This window comes from Vulpes vulpes, chromosome 8 (assembly GCF_048418805.1).
Source record: "Vulpes vulpes isolate BD-2025 chromosome 8, VulVul3, whole genome shotgun sequence".
In the NCBI taxonomy this organism is placed as follows: Eukaryota; Metazoa; Chordata; class Mammalia; order Carnivora; family Canidae; genus Vulpes; species Vulpes vulpes.
This window is the reverse complement of record NC_132787.1, coordinates 73,446,704-73,472,222: the sequence shown is the minus strand read 5'-3', so window position 1 is coordinate 73,472,222 and position 25,519 is coordinate 73,446,704. Positions and strand designations below refer to the sequence as shown.

At 38.4% G+C, this 25,519-nt stretch overlaps 1 protein-coding gene across 3 annotated transcripts in view; it reads right to left on the bottom strand.

Annotated features, from left to right (window-relative positions):
- Positions 1–25,519, bottom strand: part of RMND5A (required for meiotic nuclear division 5 homolog A) — a 63,433-nt gene that overhangs the window by 22,712 nt on the left and 15,202 nt on the right. For all 3 annotated transcript variants that reach the window (XM_025994395.2, XM_072767111.1, XM_072767112.1), the window contains exons 2-4: positions 19,330–19,472; positions 2,693–2,827; positions 999–1,099 (exon numbers count right to left, since the gene is read on the bottom strand). In XM_025994395.2, the coding sequence (XP_025850180.1) occupies positions 999–1,099; positions 2,693–2,827; positions 19,330–19,472 (379 nt within the window). The remainder of the gene's footprint in view (positions 1–998; positions 1,100–2,692; positions 2,828–19,329; positions 19,473–25,519) is intronic.

The window sequence follows — 25,519 nt, the reverse complement described above, 5'->3', positions numbered from 1 at the left end:
TTTATTTTATAGCCCTCCTTCATTTCCTTCTTTCCAACAACCTGGTAATCCTCACATTACAAAATTCTAGGACAGAGATGCCTGAATGGCCCAGTGGTTTAGCGTCTGCCTTTGGCTCAGGGCATGATCCCGGGGTCCAGGGATGGAGTGTTGCACCGGGCTCTCTGCAGGGAGTCTGCTTTTCCCTCTGCCTATGTCTCTGCCTCTCTGTATCTCTCATGAAAAAAAAAAAATTCTAGGACAGGGGTCGGCAAATTATGGCCAAGGTCCAAATATGGCTTGTTGTCCATTTTGTACACCAGATGGCCAAGATTTTTTTTTTTTTTACACATTTTTTAAACAGTTGTAGAATAAATCAAAGAATATGTGACAGAGATCTCATGTGGCTCACAAAACCTAAAATATTTACTCTCTGGCCCTTTACAAAAAACTTTGCTGATCCTGCTCGAGGGTATTATTTATCACAGCTTACTCAGTAATTTAAGACAGTTCATATCAATGACCAGTTCAAAATGAATCATTACATTTTACAGTGATAATTAGCACAGAACTCCTTTGTAACAGTATTTTTGGTCTTTATGCATACCACTTAGTTCCAATAACCAATTAAGTTGTTTTTTTAGAATGCTAGCACAGAATCCCACACATTATGGAAGTTCAAATATCAAACTCAGACCATCTAAACAATAGTACTTCAGTTACAATGCTAGTCTATAGTAGTGGAATGGCTTGGATACAGGAAACCCTTTTTCTACCTTGGGAATTCAGATCAACTGATAAGCAAAGAAAGCTCGGACCATTTTCTCCTATTTGCACATCCCCCATTCTTACTTAATTAAAAGGAAGAAAATAATTTTTCCTTGCTTTCTCTGAAGTCCATCCTAGGTGAGATGTATAGATGTACGGATATATATCAAAATCTCAATGTGTTTTCTAATTAAGTTTTCTTACAGAGTTTCTCCCCAAGTATTTGGAAGAAAACAAACACAGAAACTTACTCCAGAGCAGGTCTCAGAACTCTGACTTTTAATGCTTCTAATATTCGATTTAACTCCACAAATGGTTCTTTCTGACTTGGGTCTACAGAAAGACCAGATTCCTGAAAAAGTAGAAAGTACTTTTGTTAGCAGTAATCAGGTTAAAAGATATAATAAAAACATATTCTAAATTATAAAATATGGCGCAAGCCATTAAAAATAATTTTTACCATATATTTCTATGGTACAGACTGAAGACTGAGCCCTACTATCATTCTTTCCAGTAGTAGTAGAACCCTTATGAATTCCATACAGAGCTGAGTACATCAATGTATGGAATAAAGCTTAGTATGACATTGCAGAGATATAAGTTCTGGTCAGTAAAACATAACCATGTACTCTTTATCCCTTCCTGGCATACCAAAAGTTGTAGCTAGAATTCTGGCTGCGATCCAGAACTCTAGCTACACTTTTCTAAGGTGTTCCCAATAAGGACAAGGGACACCTTAGAAACAGCAGAGCTACAAGGAGGGTAGGTCCCTAAAAGCTCATGGAGCACAGCTACAATATATGCTGTGGGTGGCTTACTACCTCCTATTTCTGTGCAAGAGAAATAAACTTCATTTTTTTTAAGCCACTGGTATTTTATGTCTTTGTACTTATAAATCAGCTTAATCCTAAACAACATAGGATTTAATAGACATAAACAAAATTCCCATACAGAGAAAGACCTGAGTTATTGTTTTTCTGAATTATTTAAAATAGAAGTGGTGCCTGGGTAGCTCAGTCGGTAGAGCATGCAATTCTTGATCCTGGGGTTGTGAGTTCAAGTCCCACACTGGGTATAGAGATTACTTAAAAATAAAATCTTTAAAAAAATCATAAAATAGGTTTAGATTAGAGGTTTTGTTTACAGTCTGGCTTTAAACTATTTCGTCTTTATAATCCTTCATTTTTCTAAACAGAAAATACAATAGCGCATGGTGGCTTAGACTAAGTTTGAGGACATGAATTTGGGACTGAATCCTAGTTCCTTTGCTAAGGAACCTGCATGGCCTCCGGCAAGCCACTTCTCCAGACCTCAGATTCCTTATCTGTAGAATGGAAGCAATTTTTACCTCACAGGATTGCAGTGAAGAATAATGGCAGGAGTTGGCTTGTGGACTCAATACATGGTAGCTGCCACCATTCTGACTAGGTGATTCTGGTGAACTATTCTGAGAACCCTAAGCTCATGTCTACTAGCAATAAAAGACAAAAGCTGCTCATCTGAAGTAAATTTTAGCTTTAAACTTATTTGATAAACAAAATGCTACAAGTTGGGCCAGATTCTTCTTTTCTGCTATCCTACCTTCCCTATTAAAAGAGGAAATGGGGAAGGTAGTATCATTTTTGACCTTCTTGATAACCTGGGACCAATGTGATGGGGCAGGAATAAGGAAAAAGCAACTCAAATAAGAAGTTCTAGGATCATAGTCTTTACCAATTAAGAAGAAAAGAAAAGAAAAGAAAAGAAAAGAAAAGAAAAGAAAAGAAAAGAAAAGAAAAGAAAAGAAAAGAAAAGAAAAGAGACTTCCTAGTAAAATGAAGTTAGCCCTGAAACTTAAAATATTAAAAATCTATCTATGGGTAGAAGATTCAAAAACTCCCAAGGAGTCCCCTCGTTTGTTTCATCCTCTCACACACTGGCACACTGGTAGCAGACACATTGTTACCTGGCAGAGCTCTTCAGCTACGTCCAGCATTCCTTGTCGGAAGAAATGCTCCACCATCACCTCATTGAGAAGCCTTTGACTGTCAGCCTGCCAGCAGCCGTCTATTCCCACACTGCTGATGTCAGAATCAAAATTCTGAAAAGAAAATGAATCATGAATTGACTAGGATATATGATTTGGACCTCACCTAACAGAAAGAGTGCTCTTCATTTCACTCCAAATATTCACAGTTAGGACCCAGTTCAAATAATCTGCAGCCTATGAAAGGAAGTGCTTTTCCACTGCTCCTTTTTAAAACTTGTCACTCTCATTGATTAGTGCTGGAACAGTCAATGAGTACATTTTTGGGAAAATATATACATTTAACCATTTCTGTGAATTAACTGATTTCTAAGCAATATAGCAATATTTTCAGGTGTACAATGCTACCTATAAAAACATATTCAATGCAGCACTATCTGACTGGAAAAGAGAGAAAACCCATATGCCCAACACAGGATTAAAGAATCATGGCCCAGCCCAACAACTGCTGTGCCAAGGGAGGGTTTGGGGGTGGGAGATTGGCCAGATAATTAAGAGAGTAGGCTCTGAGGCCAATCTACTTGGATTTGAATCCTGGGTTTTCTTACTAGCTGTGTGATCTTGGCCAAATTAATCAAGGTCTTTGAGCTTGAGCTTTCTTAAGTGGAGAATATAACAGTACCTTCCTATTATGGGCTGCATCTTCTTAGAATTCCCATGTTGAATTCCTAATTCCCAGCACCTCATTAAATTAAGATGAGGTCATTAAGGGGGGGGGGTAATCCAACAGTACTGCTATCCTTATAAAAAGAAGAAATAAGGACACAGATAGGTACAGAGGAAAGACCATAGGTTATGGACTGAATGTCTGTGTGTACCCCGCCCCCCCCCCCTCAAATTCCTACAGTGAAGCCCTAACCCACCAATGTGGCTGTATGTGGAGACAGTCTGTGAGTAAGTGATAAAAGGTTAAATGAAGTTATAAAGGTAGGGGCCTTAACCACTAGGGCTGGTACTCTTAGAAAACAAGGGACAAACACCAGACTGCTGTCTCTACCCTGCAAGGACACAGTGAGAAGGCAGTCATCTGTAAGCCAGGAAGGAGGTTGTGTGCTCTCAATAGGAAATGAATTGGCTAGCCAGCACGTTGATCTTAGGCTTCCTAGTCTCCAGAACTGTGAGAAAAATAAATTTCTATTGTTTGCATAACCTAGTCTATGGCACTTTGTTTTGGCAGCTCAAACAGACTAAGATACCATGTGATGATATTGGGAGAAGATGGCTATCTACCAGCCAAGAAGACAGGCCTCAGAAGAAATCAACCCTGCTACCACTCTGATCTTGAACCTCTAGTCTCCAGAGCTGTAGAAAAATTAAGCCATCCAGTCTATGGCACTTTGTGATAGCAGCCCCAGCAAATTAATATACTCCCTTATTGGTTAAATAAAATGGTAGTTGCTACTATTATTAGTATTACTATTCCTAATGAAAAAGTAAAGCTCATTATTCTATCTACTAATATGGAAAAATATCCATGACACCGAAGTGAAAAAAATCAAGTTTTACAAAATTATGACCCCATTTTTGTCTTTTAAAGGAATACTTGCAAAAGCTTAGGAAAAAATCCAAAAGAATATACGTTAAAGTATTAGCAGAGATTATCATTGAAGATTCCCACTCTCCACATAAAAGATTTTTTTAAAAGCACACATGTTGAAAGTTCCAGTTCGGGTAAGATCATGTAATAAGCACATTCCACCCTATCTATCCTACTGAATACAGTTATAAAATCCAGATAGAATGAAGGCCAACAGCCATTTGAGAACACTAAAAATTGACTACACATCTTCCTCCACTTATTATGGAGTTGCATCCTGATAAACCCATCCAAAGTTGAAAATAACATTTGCTGATAATGTATTTAATATACCTAACCTACCAAACATCATAGCTTAACCTAGCCTACCTTAAACATGCTCAGAATGCTTACCTTAGCCTACAGTTAGGCAAAATCATCTAACACAAAAGACTATTTTATAACAAAGTATTGAATATCTCATGTAATTTATTGACTACCATAATGAAAGTGAAAATGGTGATACGAGTATAAAGTGGTTCTAAGTGGGGCACCTGGGTGGCTCAGTGGTTGAGCAATCTGCCTTTGGCTCAGGTTGTGATCCCAGGGTCCTGGGATTGAGTGCCGCATCAGACTCCAGATAGGGAGCCTGCTTCTCCCTCTGCCTATGTCTCTGCTTCATTCTGTGTCTCTCATGAATAGATAACATGGTTCCAAGTGTATTGGTTGTTTATCCTTGTGATCACATGGCTGTTTACCCTTGTGATCATGTGGCTGGATGGAGCTGCTGCTCACTGCTCCTGCCCCATATTCACAAGGATATCATACTACAAAATATGGCTAGCCCTAGAAAAGATCAAAATTCAAAATTCCACGTACAGTTCCTACCAAATGCATATCGCTTTCACACCATCATAAAGTAAAAAATTTGTAAGTCAAATCATCCTAAGTCAGGGACCATCTAAGTGGAATGGGAAGAGGGTCACAGGACTAGTGGGGAGTTTACTACTTTTCTCCCTCCAATACCTCTCAGCCTGGATGCAATACAGCTACAACAGAGAACCAGGCACCAATAAATGGACACAGAGTTCCAGGGGAAGTCCTCTAGTTTTGGCATGAGAAACAGGAATGGGTTTCTCCTAGTACCTAGAGAGGAAGGGAAATCACATGTTCTTTCTATCTGTTTTCTTGTACCTCTAGCTCAAGGCAGTGTGTATACAGGTACATTAGTTTTCTATTGCAACTTAAATCAGCACAATTTTATTATCTCACAGCTTGACAGATCAGAAGTACAATAGGCTCAGGCAGTTTCTCTGCTCCAGGTCCCACACAAAGCTGAAACTGAGGTGTCAATGACCTAGGCTCTTATCTGGGGAATAGGGGATGAATCTGCTTTTAGGCTTGTTCAAGGTGTTGCAGAATGCAGTGCCATGCAGTTTTAAGACTAGAGTCCTGTTTTCCTAACTGGCTGTAGGAGCTGTTCTTGAGCTTCCAGAAGCCACTCACATTCCCTGGCTTGTGGTCCCCTCCATCTTCAAAGCCAATAACAGTGGTGACATCCCTCACACTCTGAATCTTCTTTTCTCTTTCTACCAAGCTCTACTGCTTTTAAGCGCTCTTGTAAATTACACGAGGCTCACCTAATCTCCCTATTTTAAGGTCTACTGCTTAGCAACCTTAATTATAGCCACAAAATTCCTTCATAGCAGTACCTAGATTAATGTTTGAATAACCAGGGACCAAGAATCTTGGGATGATATCTTTAGAATACTGACTACAGCAGGAAACCTAAAACTCTGGCAGAGGGGATTCTTTCTCTCCAATCAGAGGAGCAGTGGTCCCAAGAAGAGGGGGCAAAAACCTGTACTGCATCTTTGCTTTCTGTCTTTCCACTCCATAACCATAGGTACAGGCATGGTCATGGTAAATGTACAGAAGAATAGGGTAACAAAGCCCCAGCTTTCTGGCCAAATTACAAAAAAAGTGGCCCCAGGGAACCATAAAGTCCTAGCAAGAGCAAGTCCTCTCATAGAGAGCAAAGAATTCAGAAAAGCAACCCCTTAAAGTTGTGTTTATGAACTCCTGGGCTCACTCCAGTTGCACATGCATGGGCTGACCCTAAGCAACATACCAGACTTTGAAAACTTAACTAGGGGACAGAACTAGATTCCAGGTTCCAGAATGGCCATCAGATGGCACACAAACAAGATATATCTGAATAGCTCTAATATTATAACTATAACTCAGAGAAAAATGATCAGAACTTAAAGCCTAAATCCAACCATGTTAACTGTATGCTAAAACAGAAACATCAATATTCTCCACAGAATTTAAACAAGACCAAGAATCTTCTAATACAGCTGACCCTTGAACAACATGGGTTTGAACTGCACAGATCCACTTATGTGTGCATTTTTTCTGATAAATACACTACAGTACTGTATATGTATTTTCTCTTCCTTATGATTTTCTTAATAACACTTTAGCTTACTTTTAAGAATACAGTATATATTATGTATATATATATATATATATATAATATGTGTTATCAACTATTTATGTTATCAGTAAGACTTCCACTCAACAGTAAGTTACCAGTAGTTAAGTTTGGGGGGAGTCAAAAGTTATATGTGGATTTTCAGTGGTGCAAGGTGTTGTTCAAGGGTCAGCTGTATTAAAAATGTCCAGGATACAATCCAAAAATCATCTGGCATTCAAAGAACCAAGGAAATCTAGACTTACATGGGAAGAGATAGTTCAACACATACGAATGCCAAGATGACAAAGATACTGAAATCATCAAAGACCTTAAAGTTATAAAACTGCTTTACAAAGCATCAGCAAATAATTTCAAACAAAAGACATAAAGTTGGGTGCCTGGGTGGTTCATTTGGTTAAGCGTCTGCTTTCAACTCTTGTCATGATCCCAGGGTCCTAGGACTGAGCCCCGCATCGGGCTCCCTGCTTGGTCTGCTTCTACCCTCCGTCTGCCACTCCTCCTGCTTGTGCTTGCTCTTCCCTTCTTCTCTAGATAAATAAAATCTTAAAAAAAAAAAAAAAAGACAGTCTTAGCAAAGAAAAGGATATAGTAATTAAAAAAAAAACTAGTTGAATGGACTCAATATCAGAATGGAAGTGACAACACAAAAAGTCAATGAAGATTAATAGAAATTATCTAAACAACAAAGACTGGAAAAGACTGGAAAAAATGAACCGAACCTCAGAGACCTGTAGGACAACAGACATTTAACATGCATGTCATCAGAGTACCAGAAGGAGAAATGAGAGTAATGTAGAAAAATATTTGAAGAATATTTCCCAAATTTAGCAAAAGATGCAAGCCAACAGATTCAAGAAGCTCAGCAAACTCATAAAAGGATAAACTCAAAGAAATCCACACCCAAACACCTCACAAATTGCTGAAAGCTAAAAGCAAAGAAAAGTATCTTGAAAGTGGCTAGAGAAAACAGGTGTTGGCAAGGATATGGGAACTCTCTTGCACTGTTGGTGGGAATGCAAACTGGTACAGCCACGCTGGAAAACAGTTTGGAGGTTTCTCAGAAAGTTAAAAATAGAACCACCCTACGATCCAGTTACTGGATCATAAATACAACTACTAAGTATTTACCCAAAGGATACAAAAAAGGATTTGAAGGGGTAAATGCCCCACCCCAATATTTTTATTAGCATTATCAACAACAGTCAAACTATCGAGAGAGCCCAAATGGCCATCAAGTGATGAACAGATAAAAAAGATATGGTAGGTATACACAATGGAATATTACTCAGCCACCAAAAAGAATGAAATCTTGCCATTCACAATGACATGGATGGAGTGAGAGTGTATTACGCTCTACTTATAAGTCAGTGAAAGACACATGCTGTCTGACTTCACTCATATGAAAGATTTAATAAAGAAAACAGATGAACATATGGAAAGAAGGAAAAGAAAAAAAGGAGAGAGGGAAACAAGCCATAAGTGATTCTCTTAATAACAGAACAAAGTGAGGGCTGATGGGGGATCAGTGGGGAAGGGGCTAGATGGGTAATGGGGATTAAACAAGGCACTTGTTGTGATGAGCACTGGGTGTTGTAAGTGATCAATCACTGAATTCTACTCCAGAAATCAACAGTGCACTCACTCTACGTTAACTAACAAAATTTAAATTAAATTAAAATTTAAAAAAACTTTCCCTAACCAGTTTTACTTTCATTCCCTAAATCTTTCATAGGCATTACCCTCTAATAAATTTCATTTTTTAGCACATAAATTTAATTAGACAAGATTATTTAGATTTAACTGAAATTACAATCCCACAATTACTACTTAAATCAGACCGAGAAGCATAGGATTATTTTATAGTACATACAAGAACAGGCAGAAACTGCTAAGCACCCATCATTTACGATTACCACTACACGGAGAGTTCTCCTCTCCAATATTGAGCACATCTTTCTTTAAAGAGCTATCTACTCTAATTTTGGATGTCAATTCAGTAGCCTAAAACAAAACACATATAATAAGACTCAGAATTACACAAAAACCAAAAATGAACAAGTAAAATTACTGTCAGTCTTAATTTTTATTTACTTGCTTTTTACAGACTTCTTTTGTGGTCTAGTATGTAACCTAAAGAAACTAATAATACGAAGTACCTAGATGCTAAAGCAATAGCTTCCACACACATACTAAATAGGCTTGTCCCTAGCACTGAAGAAAAAAACCACAACTGCTTGCATAAGGCTAATTTTAAATCAGTTTATCAGATTCTGTCTGTTGAGAGATGACTTTATTATAATCCACCAATGCTTCTGAGTAGACTATTACATTTTTACATCATCTATGTCCACTAGTAGAGATGGTGCTACTGTGTTCCTCTTCCAGACTAGAGCAGAGGCCATAAGGAGTGAATGATATCACATATGCTGTCTCATATTTTTGCCCTAGACAAACGGCCATTCAAATGAATAAAGGAATGAGTATCTGAAGATGACACGATTTATTTTTATTTTTTAAAAGATTTTACTTATTTATTCATGAGAGACACACAGAGAGAGGCAGAGACATAGGCAGAGGGAGAAACAGGCTCCCTGCAGGGAGCCTGATGCAGGACTCGATCCTAAGACCCCAGAATCACGACCTGAGCCAAAGGCAGGTGCTCAACCACTGAGCTACCCAGGCGTCCGTGAAGATGACATGATTTATATAACAAACTCCGGAATCTGCCTGTATTTCTCTAATGTCTAAGTGTACCCTATAAGCAAGAATCACTGAGACTACACAAGAAAATTTCCTTAATGATCTATCAATCTCCTCCAATCCAAACACAGCCTTCAGAATTCTACTTATCAACCTCCAACAAATTTATAAGCTGTCTATTCTTCAGGAAAGAAATGAAACAACTTTGAAAGACACACTGGTGGGACACCTGGGTCTATGTCTCTGGCTCCTTATCTGTCTCTCATGAATAAATAAAATCTTAAAAAAAAAAAAGACACACTTGTCATCTCAAAGGACCATGTTAAAAGAGACTAGTTTATTTGGCAATATAGATTAAGTCCAAATTTTAATAGCTACTATCACAGATAGTAGCTCAAGAAAAGAATTCCTTCAAATTTTCCCTTAATATACATAAAAAAGTTAATTTCGTACAGCTGAAAGTGTTAAAACATGAAAGTTTAGTATTTAAACAAATTTAAACAATTTTACTATGGCCCCCACATACCTTTATTTCCATAAATATACCTTGGTCACTGTTATACGGGTAAGAAAAAAAATCAAACATCCTTACACTCAAGATATCGTCACTGTATTCAAACTCTATAACTTATTTGATAGTCTTGGAAAATATAACTAAACATGAATAAGCAATGCATTAGATGAAATTTTCTGAGCTCCCTTCTACCATTCTGACTTTGCAGTTTAAACTATCAAGGTAGAAAAACAAATTACTTTCATAGCTTATTTTCTGCTTACCTGTAGTTAAAAAATTAAAGTTAAAACTGTAAAAAGAGGTTGAGGAAATGCAATATAGTGTTAGAACTCCTTTTGTTATAACTGCGTTCTTTCTGTTGCATCAGTGTTAGGATCAGTTCCAGCTTCTGTTGCTAGGTGACCAAACTCGTTTGCATGGCTGCAGGAAACCAGTACCATTGCAAACAAGCCAAGAAGTGGCTAATAAAAAGAAATATCTATTATTAGTACTTCTGTCTTACTGTACTTTTTCCTTGTATGTTTTTAAAGAAAAAATGACTTAAGATGTTCTTAAATGTGAAAGCAGGATTCAAACAAGAATCAAAAGCAAAAAAGCACACATCTAAGGGTGTGTCTGCCTGGTGACGATGTTACAGATTAGAAAGAAATTCAAGGATACATTAATTCATATACTATCTCATGACTTTCAATGTAATTCATATTTTTCATGATTTTAAGTTTGAAAATCTGGAAGCTAAGGGGCACCTGGGTGGTTCAGCTGTGTAAACATCTGACTCTTGGTTTCCACTCAGGTCATGATTTCAGTCAGGGTCATGAGATCAAGCCCCGCATGGGGTTGCATTCAGCAAGGAATCTGCTTGAGATCCCCTGCCTCTCCTCGGGCACTCTTTCTCAGACAAATAAAATCTTTTGAAAAATATAAATAAATAAATATCTGGAAGTTGAGACAGGAGTAAATAACTTTAATAAAACATTATGAAACTATGAAATCTAAATAGATCAACCTATCTCCTTGGCCACATCTCATGTACTGCTTACAAACTGGTTAGACCTTAAGGACTGGCTTGACTGCTCACCATCCAAAACCAATACATTTCTGATATACAGTTAACGAAATTATATTTTTTAAAGTAGGCTCAATACCCACTGTGGGGCCATGACCCTGAGATCAAGACCAGAGTGGAGATCAAGACTCAGATGTTTAACCAACCAAGTCACCGAGGTGCTCCTAAAATTATAATTACTGAGCAAACAATGGTAACAATACACGATAAAACTCAGTATTTATTTTAATTCTTAAGTGTGAATTCTTTAATACTATTAATAAAAATCCCCCACCTACTTTTGAAGAAAAATTGGTGTATGAACCTAACAATGTGCTATTGTTGCACCTACCAGGAATCAATTTCCCTTCTAAGCGCCCAGTTAATCTGCTTTAGCAGTAAAGACAGAGACCACAAAAGATACTTAACAGGGAAATAAGAAGACCTGGATTCTGGTTCCACCCAGTCTGGGAAAAGATACCTATATTACATGCGTACATATACATACATACTTTATATACATTTAAAAGAGGTATTATTTTGGGATCCCTGGGTGGCGCAATGGTTTGGCGCCTGCCTTTGGCCCAAGGCACGATCCTGGAGACCCGGGATCAAATCCCACATCGGGCTCCCCGTGCATGGAGCCTGCTTCTCCCTCTGCCTGTGTCTCTGCCTCTCTCTCTCTCTGTGACTATCATAAATAAATTAAAAATAAATAAATAAAAGAGGTATTATTTTTTAATTCTTCCCAACATGAGAACAAAACAATCAGAACTCCTCCAATCAATAATAAAGACAAAAAAACCTAACTGAAAAAAATGGACAAAAAATGAGCAAGAAATTCACAAAAAGGAGAAATTCTGATAACTGAAAACATGTAAAGATGCTCAACCCTATAGGTGATGAAGGAAATGTAAATCTATACAACTAGATAATATTTCACTTCCATCTGATTAAGAAAATTTAAAGTCTGATGATACGAAGTGTAGGTAAGAACTGAGAAAATAAGACTCTCATTTAATATATGTTTGGTAGGATGATAATTTAGTATAAGCCCTTCAGGGAAAAATTTAGCAAACCTAACTGATAATGAGGTACATGGTCTCAGATGAAACAATCCATACTGGGCATATATCAGTAAAACTGATGATGAGGCACATGGTCTTAAATGAAACAATCCATACTGGGCATATATCAGTAGTGTGTCAAAATCAGTATTTCTAGATGCATTTTCTAGATGTAGACCTTCTTAAATGTTCCACTCTGTATGATATTCATACTTCTATTCTGATTTTCAAAGTTGAGAGGTAGGTTGTGCCAGATAAAGAAAGGGGTTAGGATGGACATGGGAGCCATGTTGGTAAGTTTTTACTTTATAAACAAAGGGGAGAGTAATGTGGGATGGTCAGAGATATGCCAAACTACTGCACTGGGCTTTTAAAAATCCTTAAAATGCTCCATAATCCAACCATCTGTCACATTTGCATCCCTACCCCTCACAATTATTTTACGTATTACTTTACATACCTTTCTGCTCTGGTCAATCTGCTTTCCCAACTGCCTCCTTATCTGAACAGATGACAGAAATTTGAGGAACTATTTTACCAATTCTATGAAAGATGACACATACCTCTTACCGCTCTAGATACTTAAGAGAGAAATTCAGACACACAGTGGATGTCTAAGGGCATCAGGAGCTAGTTCTCTCAAAGAACTCCAGTTAAGGAAGTTTCTTCAAAGTCATAAAATCTGAGTACTTACCCAGTTCCTCCATGTGCTTTCTAGTTCTTTGATCAAAGTTTTCACATCTGTATCTGTGCACAATTATCTCTATCTTACAAAGTATTGGTAAAGACTAATTAAATAATGTATACCAAAATATCTACCAGGACCTACCCTGCAGTAAGCTTTCAACACAACGGTAGCTGAATCGGAGATTCTACATTTAAAAGAGTCTTCATTTTAGAAAACATAAATAAAAACAAAAAACATACTAACAGAGGCATCAATAACAAATTCATTCATTTAAAAATTACTTGACTACAATTACATCCTGTATTAAGTGGCACAACTTAATGGGTGTAAGGTCCCTTTTCCCTCTCAACCCAACCTGAGTTGGATGCTAGATCAAGTAAAGCTATTTCATCTTCTGGCCTCAGGCAAAAGTGGGTGCATACCACCTCCAGGCCCAGTGGAATTCTTTGATTCTGCATCCTAATATGAGACCTGAGTGGCAAAGGTCTAGGCTTTCCTCTGTGGTCTAGATTATAATGCAAACAATTATCATTATTAACTAAAGAATGTAGTTTATCTGCTCAGAGCAGAATAAGAACAAGATAGGCCCAGAGCTTAGAGCTAATGATGTTGTGTTAACAGATGGCAAAGAAAGCAGAACTGAACTCCTCTTCTGAGAATGATCTTTAGATTGAAAAAGACAAAACCAATATTGTTTCACAGAAACTAGAGCCTGATACAAGTGAAGAGACCCACAGAGCATCTAGTTGCTTGTATGAGTCAGGACTCTTGGTTCCTACAAACAGAAATCTTTGCCCAAACAAGCTGGATGTGAAGAAAGGGTCAGGTAACCAAGGGTAGGTAAGAAGGTAGCTGAACCTCAAAATATGTTCCCTCCTCACTCTTGCCTTTCTCTCTGCAGAAGAATTTTATTTCCCACAACAGACCAGATTCTTTCAAGGGCTACTAATCACTCCTAGGCTCACATATTCCCAGCCCTTCTTTCCATAAGAGCTCTAATGAGAAAGATACAAGGAGAGGACTCTGAGTCAAGAGTAACCTCTCTCTACTACATATGGATTTACCCATTACATAATAACAGAACTTTAGAGCTAGTACATACCTGATCTCACCCACTCTGTATCTCAACTACTACTTAAGGCCAAATCCAATACCTTTTCTCCCATTGGTATCTTTTTCTCTTCTCATACCCCAGTCATACCTACATAAAAGGCAGTTCCAGATGGCTCACCCAGAATTATCTTAAATATTCTATTTCACTTTTTATAGCATTACTCCATTTTTTTTAACACAGTCAGCATTTTGCGTCACCCATGTAAATGCTTCATCTACTGGCAGAAGATCAGCTTAGGCTGACACTTTTAAAAACTATTTTTAACCCTTATCTCCCTCCTTAAAACACTACCAGCCCTGCAACAGCCTAACTGATTTCCTAGTATAGCACAGTGTTTAAGAACAGACTCATGAGTGAAATCTTTCTCCAAACCCTGATTCATCACTTCCAAACTGTACAACTGAGGTAGGTTACTGAATATCCGAGTCCTAAGATGGAAATAATGTACCTGCATCATGAGATATAAATATAGGTACAGCACCCAGCTCAATAGCTGGAACATGGTCAACACTCAAGTGTTATTATTATCAGTGTTATTATTATCTTCCTGTTCCTGACTTCTCAGTCTAATTTCATCCTATTTAGCGAGGAAAAGCAAATCCTCAACTGCTTATATCATCCACTCCCTTTTCTCCTAATCTCCTTGAGTCAAATCCTCAGGCCTTCCATCAACCTGATCTTGCCCTATTCCCAATAAGGCACCTACTCCAATTGAGTCAGTCCCCGAGAGTCTTACACAGGAGTCCAGCATTCCTCAGTTGTTCAATCTTTCTCAACCCTACAGAAAACCACACTTCACTCTGTTTTAAATCTTACCTGTTTTTCCAAGTCTTATTTATTTATTTATTTATTTATTTATTTATTTATTTATTTATTTACTGCATGCGTGCAAGCAGGGGTAGGGGTACAGGAAGGAGGGGAGGGAGGGAGGGAGAGAGAGAGAGAGAGAGAGAGAGAGCAAGAGAAACAGACCCTGCACTTAGCATGGAGCCTAATGTGGGGCTCGATCTCACGACCCCAAGGATCGTGACCTGAGCTGAAATCAAGAATCGGACACTTAACCGATTGAGCCACCTGACCACCCCACAGGTCATATTTAAGATACCAACTCCACAAAACTTAGATTAAACAAGAGTAATCTTTTAAATGCCCTTCCCTTCACTTTACAGTAAGCAGAGGCCACCCGTGCACATTAATTTTCTGTTGCCTTAGAATCTTCCCAGATCTTTCACGTGTACAAGCGCACTCTTACATGACTAGACTATACCATACTCTTCAAAAGAACATGGACTATGTATTTTGCTTTCAACTATCCCACAGCAATGTCTAAATTTAGACAATTTAAAATCTTGGCAGTATTTTAATATACACGCATAAACACACCTAAAGCAGTAATCATTTTATTGATTTTTCTTACTTAGGAAGTGAACTCAAAAAAAGTTAAAAGATTTAAGTAAAACACTTAAGTAAATGCCCTAAGCAGGAGAGGATTCTAGATGTTCTTAAAATGGGAGAGGAAATTAAAGATAGCCCAACACAATTATTTTTACTAAAAATAATTTGCCACAGAACTCAACAGCTGATATTTAAATAGTGATCATACCATGGACATCTGAAAATAGCCAACACATTAAGGCAGAAATCTTCAATACTTTTTTATGTTCACAATAATTAAAAGCCAGCAAGTGCCTTGGCTATCACCACAAACTTCTTTTTTGCTTACATTAGCGATGACTAAAGAACTTTAAAACAAGCATCAAAACATTAAAGGGAAAAAAATCATTAAGCATGTCAAAAATTTACTAATGTTCCTCACTCAAAACCAGCCTGCTCATAAAGGAGTCATCAGCTTCTCTGTCCTTCTCTCGGCAGGGTGGGAACACGTGTCCATAACAGGGTGCTCACAGGCTGCTGGACAGCATTCCAGTTTATTACTCAAGTCTGTCTGTGATACTTAAAAGCCTGTGCCACAATGGCTTCAGCTTCATTCTGTTTGCTCACCACCAGCCCACAGGAGTACACCCAGCCTTGTTACAACAGGTGGCCCTAGAGCTTGTACAAATTCACCAGGTCCAAACTAAAAGAGAGGGAAGACAAGTCAGTAGAATCCTGTACAACAAGAACCTCCACAGACTTCCTCAAGAATGTGAGAAGCACAGGATCTAGTAGTTTTAGTGGGGTAAGAGCTTCCTGTTTCAGCTCAGGCCAAGGGAGATGCTCCCACCCCAAAAAAAGGAGGAGGGAGGAAGAAAATGCACTTGAAGATGGTAGAGAACTGGGCTAGAAAATCCAGGCTTCCCATCTTTAAAAGAATTAACATCTATGAAGTACTACTGAGGCCAAAGGCAGGCCACCCCAATTAGCATAATAATTAAATAAAAGTTACTGGAGAAACAGCTGGTGCATGGACATTCAGATTCTCCTTTGTCCCTCTGAAAGCAGGAAATAAATCTCCCATATGAAAAATATGCACCCTATATAGTGAAAAGACATCCTATCACCAGAGATTGGAACTTGAAAGCTAAGAAAGCTATATAAACAAACCTTGTTATATTTTTCTAACTACTACCTCAGCCTAAATTCTGCTTAGAATTCCTTACTAATTAAAACTCTCAAACATCTGTTTTCTTATCCAGTCAATTCCTCACAAATTTATAGTGTCTTCGTCTAAAATGTATAAAAATTGTCTGCTTTGGTTATTTCTTTAGGTCTCAATTTCATTATTGGGCCACTGTGTGCACATATTAAAATTTTAGTTTCCCCTCCCCCCCAAAGAAAGTCCAGGCTTTCTTCTGCGCCCCGGGACCTTAATTCAACAAACATTTATCAGTATCAACTTAGCAATGTAGTTTCGTAGGATGGATCAGAAGAGTCTGGAATCCAGGTCACCTAGAACCTAAACTACTTTCACAGCAACTACAAAAAATTTTTTTTTTACTTGTAAAAGCCCTTATAACCTCCACGTACATCACAAAATGTCCTCAAGAGAGAAATGAGTAAATAAAATATATAATTAGGAACATTCGCCTCCAACACATCCCCACCAAAAAAGCCAGAATGTAGAGTCCTCACTATGCATTCCCTTGGTATCCGTTGTCAAAGGGATTCTTTTGTTCTAGTACCAAATACACTTAAATACTTTATCTCAAAGATTAGCCAATGTATCAGACAACCATTATGAATACCTGTAAAGATTTGCTAGGTCAGGAAGATATGCTCTGCAAGTCATCAGTAGCTAGGGGGATAAGAGTAAAAAGAAGATTCTAAAAAAAAAAAAAAAATTTTTTTTTTAAGATTTTATTTGAGAGGGAGAGAGAGAGAAAGAGAGAGAGAGAGAGAGAAAAGGGGGAGGAGAGGGAAAAGCAGACTCCCTGCCAAGCAGAGAGTCTGATGTGGGGCTCCATCCCAGGACCCTGGGATCATGACTTGAGCTGAAGGCAGCCGCTTAACGAACTGAGCCACCCAGGAGCCTCAGTTCTAAAAACTTGATAGGACACCAGGCACAATCCAGGAAATGTAACACATGGTCACTCCCTCAGTGGCAGAATACAAAGCTGATGAATTATGGGTCCAAATGCTCCAGATCCTAATGGCCAGTAATCCAAGCACTTGAGATATGGCTGCTGTGGGCATCCTCACCTATCCCAAATCTGGGATGTCTTCAGCTCTTCCCACTATCACGGCATCTTCTGGTCTTGCTGTCTCCACCCTCTGTCTTAACTACAGGCAGTTTATTTATTTATTTTTTTTAAAGATTTTATTTATTTATTCATGAGAGACATAGGCAGAGACACAGGCAGAGGGAGAAGCAGGCTCTATGCAGGGAGCCTGATGTGGGAATCGATCCTGGGACTCCAGAATCAGGCCCTGGGCCTAAGGCTCAACCGCTGAGCCACCCAGGGATCCCCAACCACAGGCAGTTTAGTGATCAAGTAGATGCCTCTTGGAACCTCCAGGGGTTTGAACCATCAATCACGATATTGCTTTGGTTACTGTCAGCCACCAAAACCTGAAGCTTCCTAAACACTACCTAGAGAACATGAAGGTCCCTCCCCCACAGTGATTTAAAACCCTCTCTAAAATGCCCCATGACCATTCCAGTGAGCCCATAAGCTAGTACATACCAACTGAAGATTTCCAAGCCATGGCCCCCCAAAAGTCTCATGCCAAAGCCACTTCCAAAGCTGTGTTCATTCTCTTTGAGTCACCAAACAGGCATCACAACCTTAAAGCTATTTTGGAGAACACTCACTGCCTTCCCAGCCTTTGCTAGCAAATGCTATCACTAATCCAAAGATGGGGTTGCTGCTGCCAAGACTACTTCTCAGGCTTCTTTTGCCAAGTTAAAACTCTCAGCACTATGGGAGTGGTGAAAGTTCTCTGAAAGGTTACTAACACTTCTGTATATCAGAGCTACCCAATCCTTAGAGCCCCTCTACACAGTCTGATCACAATGTACCTACCAGTTAACAATATCTCCTTAGAAACGGAGAGTTCTGCCTCAAGTCTAGCCTATCAATACTACTGCTCTATAGGATTATTTCTAACAGGTAGGCTTACCTATGTGTTAGACGAAGTCACCCTCTAGATTCCTTGAGTTTCTACCTACATCATAGCAATTAGCCCTCCTACATTCAGATTAAGCAACTCATACACTGCTTTTGCTACAAAGAGCTCACCTAAAAGTTCTTCCTACCTTCCCAGAAGTTTACAATGTGTCAACAAAAACATCCATAAACAGTTACAAACTCTGCAATGGCTGATGTAGTCAGAGGTATCACATGGTAACCTTAGGCCCTGCCCTTTTAAGGCCCTACTATGAACTCCAAGACCATAACTGGCCCAGTGCTAAAAAAATAACCACTTATAAGTAAACCACTAAGTCAAAGAGTCATTGTCACCGGAACAATCACCCAACCGAAGTGGACTGGCCCTGCTGGCTACCAACCAACCCATTCACTCACAGAGAAAGCAACACTGGACTAGCATTCAAACAGGAAGACGACAGGGTGATGCAGGGGAGACAAATGCAAGGGTGTTATCCTAATCGCCCCAGAAGAGAGACAGTCACGGCTAGGGAACTACTCAGGAAGTAGTTGAAGTTACTTTCTGTAAACACATTCCCTCACAGGAGTAAAAATTTCTTTGGAAATTTACTCTTCATGGTACTAGGAACTATAGTCATTTAAGCAAATGTTTTCATGGTGGTGGGTTGTTGTTGTTGTTGTTGTTTTTTTAAACAGTAACAGAATACTTTCAGAATAACATAGTAAAACCAAACCTGCAAAAGTTATGAAAGGCCAGGATAAAAAGAACAGCATAAAAAATTGGAGAAAGCAAATGTTATCAGAGCAGTGATAGGAGATGAAGGAGGATGTTAAAAAATCCCAAACACTTCCTTCAACACCGTACCTTATCAATGGCTTTTCCAACCCGAGAAACACTGCTGTGGATGTCTTTGTGGTCTGAAGCCAATTTTTGAACAGTATCCTTTATCCTTTTACAGCACTGTGTCAAAACAAGTGAAAGTGTCCCTGATAATTCAGCATCTTGGCCTATAAAAAAGTAAAGAAAGAAAGATTGGTTACTCATGAAAGCAAAACTCAAAGATGGCAAGTTTCAAGTAGGCCCTTTAGAACATGAAAGTTGGAAGTGAAGAAAAATATCTGCTTTGAGGCAGATGGTCACATTCATAGATAACTTTCTTAGCATTCAGTTGAAAAAATGTTATCTTAATTTACTTTTTGGAATAAGTAAGAAAACTATACTATGAAATAAGCCACTTTTGTAATTACTAAAATAGCACAGACTGTGAGTGATACTGCCAAGGCATTTCCAGAAAATGTCTAACTGAATAAACTCAGTATTCAATCCACTTAAACTGCTCAAGTTATTCTCAAAACATTTTCATTGTTACTAAAATTTCTAAAGAGAGATTTAATCTAAATGCTTTATATTCTACATAAAGAAGTAGAAAACAAAAACAAACTTCTTTGGATACCATGTTGAAAAGAGTGAATATAGCAGAAAAAGAGTTAACATATTCCCATCTATAAGGCATAGTGAGCCATTCTTATCAGGGTTCCCACCACCCTAACAGATAAGAGTGGCTCACTATGCCAATCTGTACAATGTGGCTTATGCTGAATTCCTGCTTTCCTTCTGAGAGTCTGGAATTTTGGTATATGCTATGCAGAGGGTACCTATATGACCAGTCCCCAGTAAACACTCTGAGCACTATGTCTCTAATGAGCTTCCCTAGTAGACAACACTTCACACTTATTACAATTTGATGCTGGAGGAATTATATGTGTCCGGTCTCTGTGACATGACAGGGCATGACTGAGAGAGGGCCCTTGGAAATCTTCTCCTGGTTTCTTCTGGACTTTGCATCATGAGCCTTTTCCCTTGGCTGATTTTTGCTTTGTACCCTTTTGCTGTAATAAATCTTAGCCATGAATGTGACTACATGCTGATTCCTATGTGTCCTCCTAGCGATCATTGGAACCTAAAAGTGATCCTGGGGACCTTGATACACACAATAAATCAACTGAAAGTTACTACAGTTTATAGCCTCTTTCCCAATGCTATGTCCTCAGGAAAAAGGGAGAAGATGACGGAGGAAGAACGAACATTCATCGATTACCTCATATATCACAAGTCCCCACCCTTGAGCAACAGGTCTGGTTTCTGAACTCCTACTCACTATGATATAGCAGTGTTTCTTAAACTTTAATTTACATCAGAAGCACCTGAAGGACTAGTTAAAACAAAGGAGTTGGACCTCCACCCCATGTATCTAATTCAAGAGGTCTGGGATGGGGCTCAAGAATCTGAACAAGAACAATCCCAAAAGTACAGCAGCCCTAGGATGTTCAATGAATATTCAACAAACATTTATTGAGTATTCATTATGTGACAAGTACACCAGTAGAACAAAACCACCAAAATCCCTGCCTTAAAACTTACCTTCTGGTGAGCAAGATAAACAACACAAAATAAGTCAGTTATATGACAAAAGATGATATGTTACAGGAGGAGAAAAAGTAGAGTAAAAGAGTTGGATGGTGTGAGTCGAACAACTGCAATTTTAGAATGGATAGAATAGACCTCACTGAGAAAGTGATATCTGAGCAAAGACTTAAAAGAAATGAGGGAATCAGCCACAGGGCTACTGTGGGGATGAAGGGTAGCAGAATCTGCCACCCCAAAATATGCTTCTTTGGCATAAAGATTGTTTCAAGCATATTATTGTGAGAAGCAGCAGATACAGGAAAAGCTCTGAAAACAGAGTACAAATTTCCCTTTGTAAGGGAGATTTACATTTATGAGAGAAATTTCCATTAGTAAAAGTGTCTCTCTCTCTACACCAGAAAAAGAATGGCTCTAAATCATAAGAAACTTATCAATGAAGAAAGTTTAGACTTATATCTCCCTAAAAATCTTAGTCTTGTTTACTGTGCTTTTCCTGATAAACTGGCCTCCCTACACCCTTCTTTCGTCTTTACCTGAAGATAATATTTAAGCCTGAATTCTAAGTCACCTCTTTGAGTTAGTCTTTTTTCTTTGGGAACCTCCCATGTATACATACGGTATACATGTTAATAAACTGTTTTTCTCTTGTTAATCTGCCTTTTATTATAGGAGTCTCAGTCAAGAACTCATAAGATTAAAGGAAAAACTATTTCTCCTCCTCTTCAGGGAAAGCATTCTAGGCTGAGAGGAAAAAATCCTTATAGAAATATACCAAAAAAGAAAGAAAAGAAAAGAAATATACCTAGATTATTTGAGGAATAGCAAAAAGGGCAGTGTTGCTAAAGCAGATGTCTGGCAAAGAAAAACAGGAGGAGAAAAAGTTTAAGAGATAATGGGGGCCCTGATCTTGCAGGGCCTTTTTGGCATGGTAAAGACTTTAGCTTTTATTTTGAATGAAAGGTATATCATCCACTGCAAGGTTTTGAAGAGAGCACGTATAAATGGACACATTTTAGTGTGGTCATTCTGGCTCAAGACAGGAGTACAAGAACAGAAACAGGACAAAAAGTCAGGAGGCTGTGGCAGCAATCCAGATAAGAGGGCAGTGACTCAACCCAAGGTGTAAAGTGTAGAGGTGGTGAGAAGTGGCTGGATTCTGGATATATTCTGAGGGTAAAGCCAACAGGATTCCTGACTGAGGGAATAAAAGGACTCAGAGATGACTCCTAACTTTTAAGCTTAAGTCAACTAGAAAGATGGAGTTGTCTTCAATTAGAATGATAAAGATTAAAAGTTGAGCAGGTATGAGAGGAAGGAAGAGATAAAGAGTTCAGTTTCCGGCTTGTTAAATTTGATATGTGAGTCACCTCAGTGCACATGCGGAGGAGTGAGTTAGATCTATAAACCTGGAGTTCAAGAGCAAAACCAGAGCTGGATATACAAATATGTGAGTCACTGGCACGTAGATATTTAAAACCATGAGGCTAGGGGCACCTGGGTGGTTCAGTCAGTTGAGTGTCCAACTCTTGGTTTTAGCTTAGGTCATGATCTCAGGGATTGAGCCCCAAAGTCAGGCTCTGCACTCAGTGAGGAGTGTGCATGAGATTCTCTCTCCCTCCCCCCTCCCATGGTCTCTCACTCTCTAAAATAAGTGAATCTTTAAATAAATAAATAAAGCCATGAGGCTGAATGAAATCATCAAAAGAGCTGGTACAAACACAAAGAAGTGATAAAAGATGGGAGTCCTGGAAACTCCAAGTTTATGAGATCAAGATGAAGTAGAACTGGAAAAGAAGACTAACAAAGACTACTGAAAACACTGTCACACAGGAGGAAAATCAAGTACGGTGCTGGGGAAGCCAAGGAAAGAAAATGTGTCAAGGACAAAGGAGTAACCAACTGTGCTAAATGCTCTGCTATGTCAAGATGTGGAATGAGAACTGATCACTGGATTTACAATATGGAAGTTACCAGTGACTGTAACAAAATAGTTTCTCTAAAGTTTCAAGAAAAGAAACCTCGAAGGTTGTAGGGACTGTGAAGAAGGAATATAAGTCTAGTTCAGTGACAACCACTGAGAGAAATAAAAAGATGAGCAAAGAGAGAAAGATATTGGGTGCCCATAAGGTACCCAACCCAATATGATGTAGCCAAAATAAACACTGCCCTCATCTCTAGATACAATTGCACAAAGTATGTATCAGGTGCTCCCAACTTCTAATAATTGAGGCTAAGAGAAGACTTGGTAATTAAGGAAAATTCCAAAATCTGTCTAAAAGGTATTCCATACACCTTGGGTCAAAAGAATCTGCTTCAGTAGCTCTAACTCTGGCCATTTCTGTATCTAAGTCTTACCTAACCCCAGTGGTTTCATCTCGTCTATGAACCTCTCTGCTCATAGACTTACTCAGTCTCTCAATTCCTAATGAATTCTGTTCTCTCCACCATTCCTCTGGCACTAAACTATATCCCACTCAACAATTTCACGGATAATTCCATCACCAATCTCAACTTCGTATATATACATCCTGAAGGAAGACTGGAATATATAGTTTACAATAAGAACCTGTCTTATCATATGCCTTTCACAGTCTCACATACTATTAATCTAAGTATTTGAATGGTTGGTAAATAAATCAAGGAAAGAACAGTTAAAAAGAATGCCATATTCAACAAATGGTGCTGGAATAACCAGATATCCATAGGCAAAGGAATCAAACCATATACAAAAGTTAACTCAAAATGAAATGATTATCTAAATGTTAGGGCCAAAACTATCAAATTTTTAGGAGAAAATGGATGTACTCTTGACCTTGTATTGGACAATGGTTTCTTAGGTATGACACCAAAAGCACAAACAACAAAAATAAATAAAAAGACAGAGAAATAAATAATTCTTTCATTTGTTCAACTGGACTTCATCAAAACTAAAAACTCTTGTGCTTTAACTACCACCAAGAAAGTGAAAAGACAACCCACAGAATGACAGAAAATATTGGCAGCTTATATATCAGATAAGGGTCTAATATCCAGAATGTATAAAGAGCTGTTACAACCCAGCAAGATAAATGACCCCATTTAAAAATGGGCAGGGGTACCTGGCTCAGTTGGATAAGCATCTGACTCTTGGTTTCAGTTCAGGCCATGATCTCAAGATCCTGGGACTAAGTGAGTGTTGGGGTCCACACTCAGCACAGAAATCTGCTTGTCCCTCTCCCTCTGCTCCTCCTCCTGTTCTCTCTCTCTCAAATAAATATTTTAAAAAATAAAAACGGGCAAAGAATTTGAATAGGCATTTTCCCCCAAAGAGGATAAGACAAATAATCAATAAACACAGGAAATTATGTTCAACATCATTAGTCAAAAGAGAAATGCAAATCAAAACTACAATGAGAACTACTTCACACCCACTAGGATTAGTTATACTGAAAAAAGATGGACAACAGAGTTTGGGGAGGATGTGGAGAATTTAGAACCCTCACACATTGCTGGTGGGATGTAAAATGGTGCAGTGGCTAAAGAAAATAGTTTGACAGTCCAGAAAGTTAAACAGAGTAACCATATGACACAGGTATGTACCACTGCTAGGTACACATACCCAAGAGAAATGAAAACATATGTTCACAGCAGCATTATTCATACTAGCCAAAAAGTGGAAACAATCCAAAAGCCCAAATGGATAAATGTGGTTTATCCATACAATGGACTATTATTCAGCCATAAAAAGGAACGAAGCACTAATACGTAGTACAACATGGAAGACTTTGGAAAACACTGTGCTGACTGAAATAAGTCAGATACAAAAGATCATATATTGTGTGAGTCTATTTATATGAAATCTCCAAATCCATAGACAGAAGTAGATTCATGGAGGCCAGAGGCTGGGGAAGGGTAGAATGGAGAGTGATATTAATAAGCATAAGGTTTCTTTGGGAGTGATGAAAATGTTCTGGAATTAGATAATGGTTATGGCTGCACATCTCTTAATATACTGAAAGCCAATGAGTCACACCCTTTAATAGGGAGACTTCTATGGGATGTGAGCTATTTCTCAATTTTAAAAATCTTAAAAATGCAAGCCATTAGTCCTACCCATTCCATCATGTTTGTTTCTACAGTCAGTAGACAACAAAGTAAGCAAAAAGTTGAAGAAACAAAAAAGCAAAGACCAAACTGGAGGACAGAGGTCATCTGGAATTTACCAACTGAACTTCCATGCCCCAAACCTGAAATCCACTGATATTTTCAAATCTTAGTAACTTAAAGGTCTGAAGTTTGGTGTTGCTGTCATATATTCTTTTTCCTTAACCATCTATAAGACCCCACACTTTTTGGTTTTAAAGTTTATAAATGACAGATACTAGTAGCATAAGGTCAATTAATTAACATTGAGAATTCTCAGTATGCCCCAAGGAAAAATAATTTCTACAACATATTTGGAAGCGTAAGAAAAGTATAATGGAATCATCTGAAAGAGAACCCTGGGAAAGCCCTGCTCAAAGAGAAAGATTCCACTAATGCATTTCAAATGGATTTAGTGGAAAGCGGCCAAAGGTAAAAACAGGTTTAGAAATCACTATAATAATCAAACTGACTGAGACCAAATCTCTAAGTCCTAAAGGGACTA